The following is a 16003-nucleotide window of genomic DNA, read 5'->3' on the forward strand; positions in this document are numbered from 1 at the left end:
AATACTCTCAGTCAATGGACTGGGTGGATTCTGCGATCACGGAAGGCTTGCGTAACGTGGATGTGCCGACAGTTTTGTTGTCATTACTTAGAATTCCTCATGGGGCGACAGAAACTACACACTATGGCTTTAAAATTTGTTTTGGAGTTTGATAGTGCTGTCTTTCCCGTTCTCAACCAGAGTTTACAGAACACAGAAATGAGCCTCTCCGATCAAAATACAGAGATACTAAAGACTCTACATTACCTGAGCAGTGTGATTGAGAGCATAAAAAAGCCTCTGGGCACAAGGGAGAACCCGGCCCGTGTCTGCAAAGATCTGCTCGACTGTCATCACAAGCTCAGAGATGGTGAGATCATCTACCTGATACTGAATGGATGGGAATGCAGAATTGTTTTAATATGAGATCTTTTTGTTACACATTTTTAGGCATATGTAGATGTTTGCATATACATTTTTATAAAATACTTGTCTTGCTCTCCCTAACTCTCTCTCTCTCACTCACTCTCTCTCTCTCTCTCTCTCTCTCTCTCTCTCTCTCTCTCTCTCTCTCTCTCTCTCTCTCTCTCTCTCTCTCTCTCTCTCTCTCTCTTTCTCTCTCTGTCCAATTTTAAGGTTGGTTCTGGATTGATCCAAACTTGGGCTGTACTTCTGATGCCTTCAAGGTTTTCTGCAATTTTACCGCAGGAGGGCAGACCTGTTTACATCCAGTAGCCTCTAATAAGGTAAGATTTAAGTGGTAAAAAGATGATATATCAACATATCAATGTGCTAGATGAAATAAAGGACTGTTTGTTTACTTTATTTAATCCTAAATAAATTGAAATAGTGGTTATGTTTTGGATGGTGGGGACATGTATGTGCTCTGTCATTGCCGTCACTATCCATGTCAGTTAATTCTTTGAACTTTTCCAAATTGTCTTGCAAACCAATAAAGCACCTGTTTAGATTGATGTAGAATCTTAACTGCAACAATCCTCTGTATTGTCCTTTGCTTTCACATTGTAGGAGGTTGTATCATAGCTTTCCAAACATCTGAATTGTATCAGTTTGTGGTTATGATGGCAGACTGGTCATACTCCTGTTTCTGCTCTCTGTCACAGATGGTGTTCGGTGTGGGGAAAGTCCAAATGAAGTTTCTCCATTTGCTGAGTACTGAGGCCAGTCACAGCATTACACTCCACTGCCTAAATGATCCTCCCTATGGCACCACAGACAGCTTCAGCTCCACCGGATCCTTACCGCAAGAGAACACCACACTTCAGTTTCGTGGCTGGAACAAACAGATGTTTGAGAAAGACACACTACTTGAACCACATGTGCTCCAAGACGAGTGCAAGGTAATGAGCAGGACAGAAAAGTGATTCAGCACTACCTTTTCAAGCATACTCTGTAATATTCATTCAACATATTTTATTAATTTGGAACATAAATCGCTTGAATGATGTTTCTTTTTTGTCTCGCCTCCACTTATCATCTTTCAGATCCAAGATGGCAGCTGGCACCAGTCACGCTTCTTCTTCCATACTCAGGACAGTCGTCAGCTACCTATTGTAGACATACAGGAGTTTCTCGCATCACAGCCCAATAGTCAGCAGCGTATAGAAATCAGTCCAGTCTGCTTTCTCTGACACCAACATCACTGGCCTGTAACTATTTTACATGAACTACTAAAATGCAAGGCTGTTACAAAAATTTGCTGACTACCAAGAGCGAGTGCCCGTGAGAGTTTGTTGTGTTCATTGGAAAACCGTTAATGGGACAACAACAACAAATGTCCAATGTCCAATTGAAGGCAGACCTGCATGGAAGAACTCAATCTCTGTGGAACACCCAGGCCAAGAAGGCCAAAGGAGAACAGTGTATACCAATATTTATCCGTCAATAAGTATGTTTTGTTGATAATTGTTAGTCAAACAGTGCTTAGGTTGGCTGTAAATGGACCCACATCACTCCCTGATCGCAGGGTAGGGTCTCACTAAATAGCAGCCTATTCAAACCCTAAAACTTACACCTCCCTCTCACGCCCAGACCATCCTAAGCAGAGGCCTAACCCGAAGGAGCGTGCCAGGCCTCTACAAAAGAGCACTGTCTAACTAAAATGTTTTTATGAGTGCAATAGCATGTGGATAATGTGTGACTGCTATAAATATTTCATTTTCCGATCAAAGGCTATATTTTACATTGTTTTCATGACATTTTTGTCTTCGGTCCTGCCCAGTTGGACCTGTACATCTTGACAGATGGTGCTCTACCTCTACCTGCTCATTTGCTTTCTAGAATAGTTGCTAATGTCAAGTCTTCTTCTTTTTTTTTTTTGCCTTTGTTTTGTATGTACCGGTTACATCAAGATTTGTTATGTTATGTTTTTTCTAAGTACTTATGTTGATTTGGTCATTTCTAATTTATGAACCATTTTTTTGATACACTACATATTTTTGTAGCTTTTCCTTCTATGTGGTAGGTTCTTCAGGAGAAACCTATCATTGGTGCTGCAAAAAAATAGTTTTTACATTTCCTGTGTATATATTGACAGCATACTGTATGTTTATTTATATTCTTTTTGTTTTTTGTTCACATTACTGTATCACAGTAAATTATACTCTCAGAGAACTATTTGGTCAACCACAGCTCAGTCTAAAGAGGTATTTATGTGTAAAAGGTGTGTCTGTGTGTTCACACCTGTGACTATATGTATATCATACTGTTATTTTAGTTTTTGCAGTGGTGGTTAGGTGGACTGGCAGCTACATTAGGCCAGAGTCAGAATACAAAGAAAACACAGTTATTACAGTATATTCTTAAGTTATGTTACCTTGAACAACTGTGCAGGATAAAGGTGAATGCAAATGTGTAAATAATAAATACATTGCCAAACAAATAAAAGGAGCATTTTACCCACAAATGGTTGTGTCCTTTTTTGTAAATGGTCAAAGTCATAGAATATGTTAGGAATCAAATTATTCTCGAATGTCAACCGCAACATGATAAGGACGTATATACTGTTTATACTGACAAATCTATTTTAGATTAGTGGTGGCCTAAAGGTTAGAAAAGCCGTTTGATACCAGGACCCTGGCAGGATAAATCTTGGAGGGAAATGTAAAAGAGTCCCACCTTCATTAACACCTGGTGCCCTACAGCAAAGGACATTAACCCCAACTGCTCCAGTGGAGCCGCTCAGCAGACAACACATAAGACTGGTTGCATGGGGCAGCCTCCAGTGTGTGAGCATTAACAGGGTGTTCTTCACTATTCAAAATGGTTAGCTCAACCTGGTAGAGCAGGTGCCCACATGTAGAGGTTTACTCCTCGGCTCAGCAGCCGCGGGTTCGACTCCTACCTGCGGCCCTTTGCTGCCTTTCCCCCCCCCCCCCTGTCTCCCCTTTCAAGTCTAAGCTGTCCTCCACACATAAAATAACCAAAAAAATTATCTTTAAAAAAAAAAACTATGATATAACTATGAATAATAAGAAATTATTTGAATTCTTAAAAATAAAATTGATAGCTAGATTTCAGAAGAGCATTTTGGCTATTTAGGCCACATATTCCAACTCGAGGAAAAGAAGTCATCTTGTGTTGGTACTCTACAAAATCAACACAGAGAGTATTAGAAGAATAGAATAGATATAATAGATCTTTATTGTCATTGTTTTCAACAACGAAACACAGTTTAGCAGCTCTCAATATGACAGTTAAATCACAGAAAAACAGAAATATAAAATTGAAATAGTAAAATATAAAAAAAAAAAAAAAAATAGAAAATGTAAATAGTAATAGCAGGCTATACATTGATGACTCTTGTGCCAGTCGAGCAGTCCAGCACAGGTTTCCTATTCAAACTGCGACAAGTGCGATATGCAAGTAGCTCAGTTAAACTGCTGATCAAACATGATGTGTGCACAAGGGCTCCTTCTCTTTCTCTCCTTTTCTCTCTCTCTCTCTCTCTCTTTGTTAACCTGCAATGACCACCACAATAAACTCGTCCCGTACATTTAAGCGAGGATCTAGACTTGCACATGAACACATTAGGTCTTGTATAGATAAAAGACTGTCTACACGTACAGCTACATCGGAATCATAACAACTCACTGCAGCTGGGTGCAGAATGAAAATGTGTATTACTGTCCTGGAAGACCGTTTACCTACTTACTAAGAGGAAAACAAAAGCTCTGCATTTTCGATGGTTTATTTTTTTGTGTAAATATTCCCAATAGCTACACATTTAGACATATATTCTCCACATTCTTATCAGCTCAGTGTTATTTGTGCTTTCAGTGTTTACTTTGTCACCGGTGGAGGACGCTGTAGTTCTGATCCACTAAGAACGGGAGGCGCTAACGAGCAGGTTTCCAACCGGAACTCATCTCCTCGTGCTGAAAGTTGCCACCGGCGGAAGAGGGTTTGTTGTGATGCCGCCTGGTTGTGTCCAACGTGTGGCTACACTTCTCCTGTCATGTGCTCTGTAACTGTATCGTTACCAACAACAGACATACTGTCAACCGCGGAGAGCCAAATGGAAAACAGGGACCAGGAAGAAGAGCCGAAAAGGACCAAAAGAAAGATTTCTCTCTCCAAGTGAGTGTTTTGTTAGACAGGGTGTCAGGAGCAAACTGCTAACTTAACGTTAGCTAACAGGTTCACGTGTGTTTGCTCGAGCCTTGTTTTTACCTTTTATAGACGATATAAAGATATAAAGAGGATTCTATATTACCAATAACGATAGTTTAAAAAACGGCATGTAGCGTTATGTGCTGACGTTAGTTATCTAACGTTACAAAGTTAACGTTACATCAGACAACACCGCCCCCAAACTCGAAAAACTGTACTTACTTTACTCATTCTTCATCTTTCCTTGTCTTTAACCTTTGGTATACGTGCATTTTAGTGTCCCAAATTATTTTCCAAAACTGAGGGTTAGGGTTAACTTAATTACTATAAACACCTGTTAAACAGCACAGGTGGTTTAGCAGGTTCATAATTAAGGACATTGTATGGGGAATTTGGGACACTAAACTGCACGTATACCTAACCGGTAATGTCTTGTTTCTACATGTCGCCTACACTTTGTAAGTGTTGTAGACGTGTTCATGTTTTTTTTCTGTGAAGTTGTATTGCAGTCAAGTGAGTTGATTATTGCTTACTTATTACACTTATTGTCCCTGCTATTCCTACTGTTTCCCTTTAAGTGTAAGACTGCCCAAATATTGTGTGCACCATGCTGACATGTCTCTCCTGCAGTTGTGGTGTGTGTGGATCAGAGGAGGCGAAGTACAGATGTCCTGCCTGTCTTGCCCATTCTTGCAGGTGAGATTATTGTACAAGTAATGAGATTATTTTACTTTAATAAACAGTCCCTCAACTAATCTGAATAATCCATTGAACCAATCCCTTTAAATATGTGAACCGAGGCTACCCATATCCTTTATATAATGCACTTTAAACCCTACCATTAAATATTAGCAGTGCCAGGTGTTCCATGAGCCTGTGCACTCCCTGTTTGCAAAAAGAACAGTGGAGTACATTTTAAAAGCACACTAATTGATAAAAGGTGAAGTTGTTGTAAAACCTGTATTAGGAAAGAAAGACTTTGGCCAGCCCAAGGCTTCATTTAAACCCAATCTTCGATTCGGCTGACATAATCTTTTCCATGTGCTTACAAACAATCTCCCTGTGAATCTGAAGTAATGTAACATATGAGGATAGAATTGGGGGGTCAACCCAATGGTCCCACAGCCCTATGTTCCCACATTTCTAAGAATTTCCCCCTATCCTCCCACAACATTTTTTAGGGTTAGGGTTAGGGGGATACAATCTTATACACGTTTATGAAAAAGGAACTGTGGGAACATAGGGCCTAATTTTGAAAAAAAATCTTAGAAATGTGGGAACATAGGGCCTACTTTTCAGTGAAAACAAAAATTCTTAGAAATGTGGGAACATAGGGCTGTGGGAACATAGGCACACTCCCGCACTTGTATGAGATCCTTGTGTTCATGTCCTCGGATAATTTAGGAATTGTAAATATGATTGCAGGCAGATTTTCCCTAGAATTATTAACCCTTGTCCGCAGATAAATACTTGTTTATGTTGTTAAAATTGCAGTTGGATTTTATGTTGATGTTGATTTTCCCTTAACATTCTATGATAAGATAAATATCTGTGATAAGATCAATTATTTCATGCAGCATTAAAGAAGAAGCAATAGCAGAGAAATAGTTCTGCTTTTTCTGATTGAAAAAAAAAATGGTTACACTTTACTTGAAGGTATCTACATAAGAGTGACATGACACTGTCATGAACGTGTCATAAACATTAAAAACAAGTCATAAACTTTTATGACATAACACTTCTTTTAGTAAGTGTCATTCGGTTTTTGTCATGACAAGTTAGGGTTAGGGTCCATGTCTCATGACTGTGTCACGATAGTGTCATGTGTTCATGACAGTGTCATGTCACTCTTATGTAGATACCTTCAAGTAAAGTGTTACCAAAAAAATCATTAAAAAAATTATGTAACAAATAGTTACATAAAATCTCTCGTACCTTTGCGTGCAGTAACATAATATTTGTGTTGTATGTTTTAGTTTTTACTGACTGAACTTTACTTTGACTCATGGCTAGCAACAACATGCCACTGGTAATGGCAACGCTCCATGGCCTATTCCTTGAATTCTGTGGCTGGTGAAACATTTAAAACCTAACCTTCAAGTAGTAAATGGCATATTGAAGGTCATACCTGAAAATTTCATTAAGGTTTATCAAAGGGCACCAGGGGATGTCCTTCCCCTTTCTCTCATGGTTGCCTGTTGTTTTGGGCATCATTCAGCATTCGTTTTACATAGTTTCTAGGCATACAGTCTTTGTCTGACCCTGGCCAAATACCTGTCTCTCAGCAAAATGGGTTTTTGGATTAAATTACAGTTTTCAGGCACAGGCACTTTTAAATAATCATATTAGCTTTATTAATGTTTAAATTTAAAACATCTCTTTCAAACATGTAGGTGTGCAGTCGTGGAAGAATTATTTAGGTCCTTAAGTAAAAAGTTTTTTTTGGACTGTTTTACATTCTGTCACCAGCATTTGGTTTCAGTTGAACATTCTGTTGACGTTACATCAACCATTTTGTCAAATGTTGACAGCCGTCTTTTATCTTCTCTGAAAATGTGCTTGTTCAAGTGTTATGTATGTGTAGGTGCTCTTTTATTATAGCTCTTTTGTTATTGTCTTTGTTTCGATTAGTTTTTCTACGATCACTTTACAGCTAACCAAGCTACCTTTAATACTAGATGTCTGGGGCTAATGTGTTGCTAATCCAACATTATTTTTCATTTTTTTTCGATACCAATTTTATAAAACAAAAATAAATTAAAACATTACACATTACAACACAAATCTTATTATTCATTGTTCAGCTCCTACTACGTGAGCCCCGTCTGTGCATAACAGCCAATCACAAACATTATTAAATCTTGGTAGAAGCATGCTGGATGCTTATTGGCTCACTGACGCTGATGATATTTACTCCTTAGGTATTGAAATTGGGTATTGAATGACGAGGCATTTCTCGATACTTAGAGGCAAATCGGTCAGTGCCTAAAGTATTGAATTTGGTACCCAGCCCTACTGTTAACTGGCTAACTGTTATGTATTTTCCTATTTTTACCTTTACTGTAATGGACTCTATTTGTATGATTACTAGATTAATAATAATACATACTAATCATAATCATAAACGACAATTACTTTGACAGCTATACTTTTTCTTGTGTCTTTACAAATTTATTTTTTACAATACCTTTACAAAAACTTTTGGAATGGGTCCTCGTTTTGATTTTTCATCACTATCATTGAATTTATTGTCTGATTCGGATTTCACAGTTTTACAATTGCTTCTAATAAACACTTTGTGAGAGCAGAAGAGTTTCAGTTGGCATTGGGAAGGAAGTGGAGCACAAATACTTTCAAATACTTTTCCTTTGGAGCTGTGTTTATCTCTGGGCTAGTAGTTGATTCAAAAATATGAATCCGGGAACATGAGCTTGTTTTCTCTGGGTCTTTCTCCTAGCACACAGATATAAAAATAAAAAAAACGTTTCTAGAATGATGACTACCTTTTTAGATAATCTAGCAATGTTTGTTTATCTACAGTGCTAGTTCTTTGTTGTAGCCATGGGTATGCTAATGTTTCCTATTTGTCGGTCTCAGTTCAGCAGACCAGCTGTCTAAGTTTTCCATCTCTCTTTGTCCTGTTTTCTTTTTGCTGTCCTTTGTGCACAGTCTGCAAGCTGAAATGCAGCCAGACCAAATTCCTGTAAACAATTAGAAGCATTACCTAAGAAATTCAGTTTGTGTATATTTTCCAGCTTGCTGTGTGTGAAGAAACACAAGGGAGATTTGGGATGCAGTGGAGTTAGAAATAAAACGGCCTTTGTGACCCTCTCACATTTTGATGAAATGACGCTTCTCAATGGTGAGCATCCTCCTTCCTGTGACTGCACTAGTTTTAGCACTTGACTGTTAAATTGTATAGTAAATATTGTCGAATGATCATCACTGTCAAGTACAGTTCTGAACTAACCAGAAAGTGGGTTGTTAAGGATATTATTTTTGTCATTGTTGGCAGTGACGTGTGTTTGTTTAAGCATAAGAAAATAGCTGATTCACATTTTATTAATGAGTGGTATTATAACAAATAAATGCTACTCCTTTTACCTTTATGTGTGTTTAATGTTTGTCATTTACCTGCACTGTAGACTACAGGCTTCTGGAGGATACAGGACGATTTGCTGACGGTGCCAGCAGAGACAACCTCATCCGGACTCCTCGTTCCACATTAAAAGTACGTCCTTGATTTACAAATTAAGTATGTGTGTTTGCCTAATGTTGAGTACTGTACCTTAAAGGCTCCCTGTGGAGTTTTATCGGTTACTGTATTGTTTATTTTGTGCATGCGGTTGATACAGTCATACCAATGGTGTCACACTATCCCACTGCTCAACAGGTGGCTTTAACACGCCAAGAACCGCAGCCACGCACTAGCAAAGACAGGGAAGAAGAAGACACAAGTTAGTACACATGGATGTAAACAGTGCTGGATTTAGAATACTTAAAACCCACTGTTTTAAGGGGAAGGAAATGCACCAAACACGTTGTAAACTGTAGGAATATTGTAAAAAAAACAAAAACGATGGTTGTCAATATTGTAGGATCAAATGTCTAATTTTTCTGCTAAAAACTGCTTTTAACCTTTTATCCAAAGTTTTTTTCAGTTTGGAAATCCTACTCAAAAATAAACTTGACACTAGTCCTTGAAGAGTTTTTGTATGGTATAGAAATACACTGTATGGCTGAACATACCATTCCAACATCATTAGGTAAGGTATTCTAAAGTTGTTGGTTTTGGCTGAAATACAAACCAATTGTAAGAGTAGGTGTGTTTCTCCTTCCGACCAGAGATGTGGGCTTTTCTTTTGGACATGCATCTCTACCTCAGCCTTGCAAACTGTTAGCTAGTTGGTTTGTGTACAACAACCATAGCAATGCACAGAGATGACTGTAAGCTGTAAACAGACAAGAGGCCGTAAACTGTTGCAAACTGCAGTAAAAACCCCAATTGAGACGCATATTTCGAATGCGCTGTATACATGTCCAAAGAATGCTTCTAAAACCCCATGAATACCGGCATATCCCACGTGTCTAAATGTGACACGTGTCTGCTACATTCGGAAAAAGGCCTTATTTGGAATACACACACAGAATATGCTGATTACTTGACCTGTATCAAATTCGTAATATTGACATATTCGGAACAATACTGGAATATTAGTGTGCATGTAACAATTTGTACAGCATCATCTAACTGATTTTATCTTTGTGCTTTTATGACTTCAGAATTTGCAGCTGTAGTTATGCAATTCTTTCTGCTACTCCTGCCAGCTTTCACCTGTACTGTTACTACATGACAACGTGATATTTGATAGCTTGGAGTAATGAATGTTCTTTTATGGAATTTTTAGAGGCAGTGGCTGCTTCGGCGGTCTCAAATCAATCAAAATAATTAGGCTTATTCTCAGCGAGAGATAGCGGCTTGGCACATGATAAGCTTTGGGATTTGGGTTTCCTCCAGAACATTGCAAGTGCAGTAATCTGTTAGTAGCCTTGTATAGCCATACCTTTTTAATAAATCTCTTTCACTCTCTCTCTCTCTCATTACCCACCAATCTGAAGTCATGAAGGAGCTACATGAGTGTCAGAAAGGAAAGACTTTCAAATGTAGATGAGGCCAGTAAGAAGAAGTTCAGGTCATCTTTGGTTTAATTGTTAAAGCTTGCAGAGCCGGATTTATTAATGCAGAACAGATGTTTGGTATTTGGACCGGTTTGTTCTTAGAGAAGATGTCTGTTCATCTCTGTTCAAGGCTAAGAATAGAAATGTTCTGTTACATTTTGTTTCACTAAACCATTGTTTTGGCTGAAGTATACTGCTTTGAGATCTGTATTAAAGGTCTGATGGGTTGTTTGGTTTGCTTTTATGAATCTTAATACTAGACCCTAATGTACTGTACTATCTCTACTTTTCTGTTTTATAGACAAAGAGGCTGGCAGCCAATGCCAGAAAGATGAACATCACATTGAGGTTCCTCCCCATCACCTTCACTAAGAGCAAAGAAAACTCCACCGTCTTCTTCACAAAGTAAGAATGAAATAACTCAAACACAGACAATGTATTTTAACTTCAAACAGAATATGATTTTTTTGTCTTGTCCTTAGCTTGTAGTTCGACAAAACTAGCGTTGCAGAGCGTACAAGAGCAACACTTATTTTGGAACAAATTATTTTAATTAAGCCAAGAATAGATAATTTAGTGACTCAGGCTAATCTCTTCCTTTAGGCTCTAAATTCAATTTTTAAGACTACAGACACGTTCTTTTTACTCTAGCATTACTGTCTTGAGACCAAATCGTGACCATAATGAAATATGTAAATACTCCTTTACACATGCTACAGTATCATAGAATGAGTGAATGAATGAATGCTTTATTTCAAACGTGTAAAAAACAATAGAAAAGATAGAACACAAACATACTGTAGCACAAGTAGTAGTAAATCAACAACACAGGTGTTACCCAAACATTTCAAGACTTTTTATGATGTACTCAGTTACAGTTAAAGACAACACTTCCTCCGTAGTTAACTTGGGAGCAAAATGAGCTTATGATTAGTGATGTTTTACTTTACCACAGGATGGCACTCTTGTTAAGCCCTAACAGCAGTTGGATCTTGTGCTGCCTCTCTTCAGGTTATCCTATGGCAGTTTGTGGTCATCTCCCCATGTCTGTTAAACGTGTGATCGATATGTTACCTGAGGCAGTTGAGGTGTTATTGACGTTAGCACACTAGTCTCTGATTGTCTAATACAACCGTAAACTAATTGTCTAGCTAGGCTTTGTGTGTTTCCCATTCTGTAATAATATACTACACATTGTAGCCATTCTTCAATAGACTTTTTGAAGGCATGTTTTATTAAAGTAAAAAATGTATGCAGTTGGTTAATTGTGTTCAAACTTAGATCTTATAACACCAATAGGCAAAACTATTGAAATAATAGCATTCACGGTACCAAATGTACGTACGTGATGCACGGGATGAGTTTTCAGAGAAGGTTGGCAGGGAGAAGGTCAGTGAGCTGGTGACCTCATCTGAAGTTTCATTATTAAAATGTGTGATGTTTTCACAAATGGATCTTCTAATGTGTTACCCTGTGTTGTACATGGATAGCCCTGGTGTCGTTGACAGAAGCCAGTAATTATGGTCACAAAATGTGAAAGATCTTTCAGTAAGCATTGCCTCGTGAGACTTTACAGAGAAATGAATGAAATATACCAGAAAAAGACTCTGTACATTTTCTTGCCACTTTGTGGCCAAGAAAATGTAGAAAAAGGTGAAATGGCATTTTAACGATTGTTTTATCATTTAAAGTACACTTAACGCAAATAATGACATACAACACCACCAACAAGTCTGGTGTTGTTATTTAATCGTCCCCCCCCCATTGGAATTTTAATGATTTTGGGAGAAATTATTTCCGTGTGGTCAACTTTGCAGACTTGCGGTAATTTAGAGAGTGAGGCTCATTACTCCTTCTAGACCCTGAAGTAGTAAGTAATTCTTTTGCATGGACACTTTTCCAATTTGCTCAGTTCTACTGGTGGTCTTGTCATGTCTGGCATCTTCACTCCCTCCTTGGACAACCTTCTGCCACTCATTTTCCAATTTCTTTTGAGGTGGAGCCCTGCCACTCTAGTCCCTCTGTGGAAGAATAGAGGAGGGGGCGAGGGGAAAATGGTTATTGAACTGCATATTAAAGTTTTACGAGTCTGAAATGTCCAGGGGCAACATTGGGTGCCAATCAGGATCACCACTAAAAAGAATCCTTTGTCAGTCCCTCCAGCTAGTTTAATGTTGCTACTTTCCCTTTCACCACCCTCTTTTCCATCCTTAAAGTCTACCACTCAGTCATGTCTGTCTCTGGTGTTTTGCTGGCGGTGAGTTAAATGTGCACGTCACATCTCAGGGTGAGGCAACATTATGTCAGGTTGTAGTAGCACACTCTGCCCACCCTCCAACCCCATACTCCTCATTTCCAACTCAACATTTGTCACATGGTGACAGAAAGTCTTTGTAGGATGAGACCAGATTGTCTCAGTCTATTTTTTTATCATTTTACAATGGTTCAACAATGTGGGAAATGTACTAAATTACTGCAACTGCTCCAGCAAAAGACACAAGAAAAATCGTTATGCTTTTTCTGCTGCACTATCCGTAGAGGAATCTTTGGCCAGCTGCACAGCCTTATTTCTTTGTTTAGTCTGGTTAGTTTCACTATGTCTCACTGAGAAGATTTTTCAACTAACCGCAACAGTCAGTGTCCCATTCAGAGACAAGCAAATGGACACAAGGGATGGGATGAAAGGTATACAATAAATTGCGAGCAATCGAGGCTCAGAATGTGCTTCAGAATGTACCAAGTACATAATATAAAAAGCAGATGTGTGAGCAGTGTGACTGCAGCTGGTTAGCGACATATTCATGCTACGCACTCATGCTGCCAGAGAAGGATCATTATTGGCAGACAGCTGACTAGAGGGCTTTCATGCCTGGTGATGGTGTGTGTGCGCGTGTAAGTATGAATGTATGTGTGTGAGTTTGTGAGCATGTGTCTCTTTGATTAAATGTTTGTACGCAAAATATTGGCCATGCAACTTTCCACCTTTTGCCGGTGACTAATTTAAAAACAAGACACAAACGGTAAAGAGATTGACGGAAAATCACAGGCTACCGCTCAGTCCAGCCCTTGGAGGGTAAGTATATAATAGCTGGCATTTGGCAGAACATTGGGACTAGCTGTGTTAGGGTGGACTTATGTTTTCTACATCCTTAGCCTGGCATGGCAGGGCATTTTCCTCATAGACAGCTTGAGTGGACTGGACAACACATTGCAGAAGCAGTTACTGTGGATAATAACTGCACATATTTCTATAATAACTTGAGATAATTAGTAAAAGGAGAAGCTGTGGCTTTGTGCCATGCCGTGTATGTCAGTCTACCATACATTTGTTATCAGCCTCAAATAACCCAGCTCTCTGGGCTAGTGGATACCTAATTTTATGTTGAACAGTGAACTCAAAAATCGAGTACAGGGTTTCCTGCAGCACTTTGCAACTATGGCGGCCGCCTAAGCAACACACGCCTGCCGCCTTAACTACGTTGTGTAAAAAAAAAATAAAAAAATAAATGTATATGAGCGATATCCGCCGTGTTACTCTGTCCTGTTTTCTCCCTTTCATTCCAAACCACACAGTTGACAACCTGCAGGTGGAGGCGGTGGAGACAGGAGACATAAACGCTGCGGGCTGCATGTGTCCGACAATGCACAGAACATTAACCGGTACAAGCCTACAGCTGTCCGCGGACACGGAGTGCGGAAAATGTGTCAGAGCCTCCCGGACAGGTGCACAGACACTCTGTTTCCTGCTTGTCGGTCAATGGTTAATGATCGGTTAACATTTCATTTCATTGTTCTATCTTTTGGAAGGCTTGCTGCCAAAAATCGCAAACTTCCATGCAGTTATCCTAAAATATTCAAAAAGGCCGCGTCATCCATTGCATGCATTTGTTGCACTAGCATTCTAAACTCTTCCATTTGCTGAACAAACCATCTTCTCTTCCATTTTGCTGTAACTCAGCAAAATTCAGCTTCTCATTGAGCCACAAAAGAATCAAGAGATCCTAGTTTGACAGGCCTAAATGACATTACCTGACCTGCAAACATTCTAGAGCAACGTGTTCCAGCCTTGCATTCTTGTAACTGCTTTATAATAATAGCCTTCCACTGGTTCACTGGTGGGACTCTTTCAATCTGAAGCAACAGCAGGACGTGTTTGGTTTGCACTTAAACTATTTCAACAGACTTCACCAGAATTCCTTACAGCTGCAATAGCATTGCAAACGAGATAGTAGCTGTGCTAATGAAGCACATTTACCATGAATTCAGTTGCATGGTTGGTGAAATGCTTTTTTGGCTGTGTTTCAGTACTCCAGACCACAATAAATTGTGTTTTGCAGGTGCTACAAAACTACTATAATCTGAACATAGTGTACTTGCCATCACCAAAGCATAATGGTTTGGTCTTGTTCCCCTGCTGTGAAGGTGTAGTGGAAATGCACTTGCACAACACGTCACAGCTAAAGCTTGCAATACTGGGACAATAGAAAAGGGGTGTAATTTTAGTACCCCAGTGAGGCCAATTAGTGCAATTTTGAAAATGCTATAATGTAGCAGTGACATTCATCACAGTGAATCACGCATTATTGTAAAAATACGAGTGGTGTATGAAATATTGCATATTGCACAAATGTATTTAAGTAGACCGTATATTTCACCCAAGATTTCATGGCAGAGGATGACTATTCATCACTTTGCACACTCACATGCACAAAGACTCCTACTTTCCAGAAATTAAGTTAAAATGAAACAATCAGCAGCAGCTTTAGTCAAAAAATTGTAATACTCCAACAGACAGGCTTCTGGCTGCCATTGGCTTGATTAACCACTGCTAATGCAAAACAGAGTCTATGCCGACTGCCATCTGAGGCAAAACTCGCATCAAAATGGCAAGCAGCAGTTTCATCAGTGTTGCAAACGCTGTCATCACAATTAGCCGCATAACTGTGGGCTACATGCTGCTCTCTGGCTCTAAGTTGAATTCCAAACTGTAAATTAACCAGAAATGTGAGTGTGCTGCATGAATTAGAGAGAATATAAACTTGTCAGGTGTCATGTTTGGTTGACTGAATTGTGATGATTAGGTTTCCATGTGTTGTTCAAAATTAATTACATAGTTTTGTACTTGGACATCAGAACTTCAGTGTTAATGACTTTTAGCCATGAAACCTTTCTCATTTTCTAAGCCACACGAATACTTTGGGTCTAGAAGTGGCTACATTGGCAAAATATATTGACAATTATTGGATGGTTTTCCATCACATTTTGTACAAAGATGTGTTATCCTTTCACTTTACATCTAGAATGGGTCAAACTTTCCCCTGGTCCAACACGTCAGTTCATGTAAGAACCTAAAGCTAATGCCTATGCATATCAGACCCAAAAAATTATTTTGTTTTTGTTCTTTGTCCCATTAGTGGTAAGATTGAGTAAGAGTGGTAAGGATGGTTTCATTCTTTCAACAATCTTTTTTTTCTCCCAAATAATGATCATCACAGCCTAATGGAGCTGCCAGCATGGCTGTAGACTACCCTTTAACGTACACATGCATACTTCGACCCTCCACACGTTAACATCTTTTTTGCCTCTAAACTGGAGGAGTGTGTTATGAGCTTTTCAGGGAAACCAGAAAAAGCACACCCATGACTTAACATTGCGGCATTTGTCCAGCAATTGAGGCTCATGCCAGGACTTAAAGACGGAGTCTTACAGTACA

At 39.0% G+C, this 16003-nt stretch overlaps 2 protein-coding genes across 2 annotated transcripts in view; both read left to right on the forward strand.

Moving 5' to 3' along the window:
• Nucleotides 1–2899, forward strand: part of LOC116039115 (collagen alpha-1(XXIV) chain) — a 96280-nt gene extending 93381 nt beyond the window's left edge. The window contains exons 57-60 of the mRNA XM_031283896.2: nt 181–349; nt 616–725; nt 1104–1340; nt 1485–2899. Of these exons, the coding sequence (XP_031139756.1) occupies nt 181–349; nt 616–725; nt 1104–1340; nt 1485–1631 (663 nt within the window). The 3' untranslated portion in view covers nt 1632–2899. The remainder of the gene's footprint in view (nt 1–180; nt 350–615; nt 726–1103; nt 1341–1484) is intronic.
• Nucleotides 2900–4338: 1439 nt separating this feature from the next.
• The window catches only part of znhit6 (zinc finger HIT-type containing 6), a 30882-nt gene continuing 19217 nt past the window's right edge, over nt 4339–16003 (forward strand). The window contains exons 1-5 of the mRNA XM_031283897.2: nt 4339–4578; nt 5242–5307; nt 8367–8473; nt 8757–8842; nt 10592–10695. Of these exons, the coding sequence (XP_031139757.1) occupies nt 4457–4578; nt 5242–5307; nt 8367–8473; nt 8757–8842; nt 10592–10695 (485 nt within the window). The 5' untranslated portion in view covers nt 4339–4456. The remainder of the gene's footprint in view (nt 4579–5241; nt 5308–8366; nt 8474–8756; nt 8843–10591; nt 10696–16003) is intronic.

This window comes from Sander lucioperca, chromosome 11, assembly GCF_008315115.2.
Source record: "Sander lucioperca isolate FBNREF2018 chromosome 11, SLUC_FBN_1.2, whole genome shotgun sequence".
NCBI lineage: Eukaryota > Metazoa > Chordata > Actinopteri > Perciformes > Percidae > Sander > Sander lucioperca.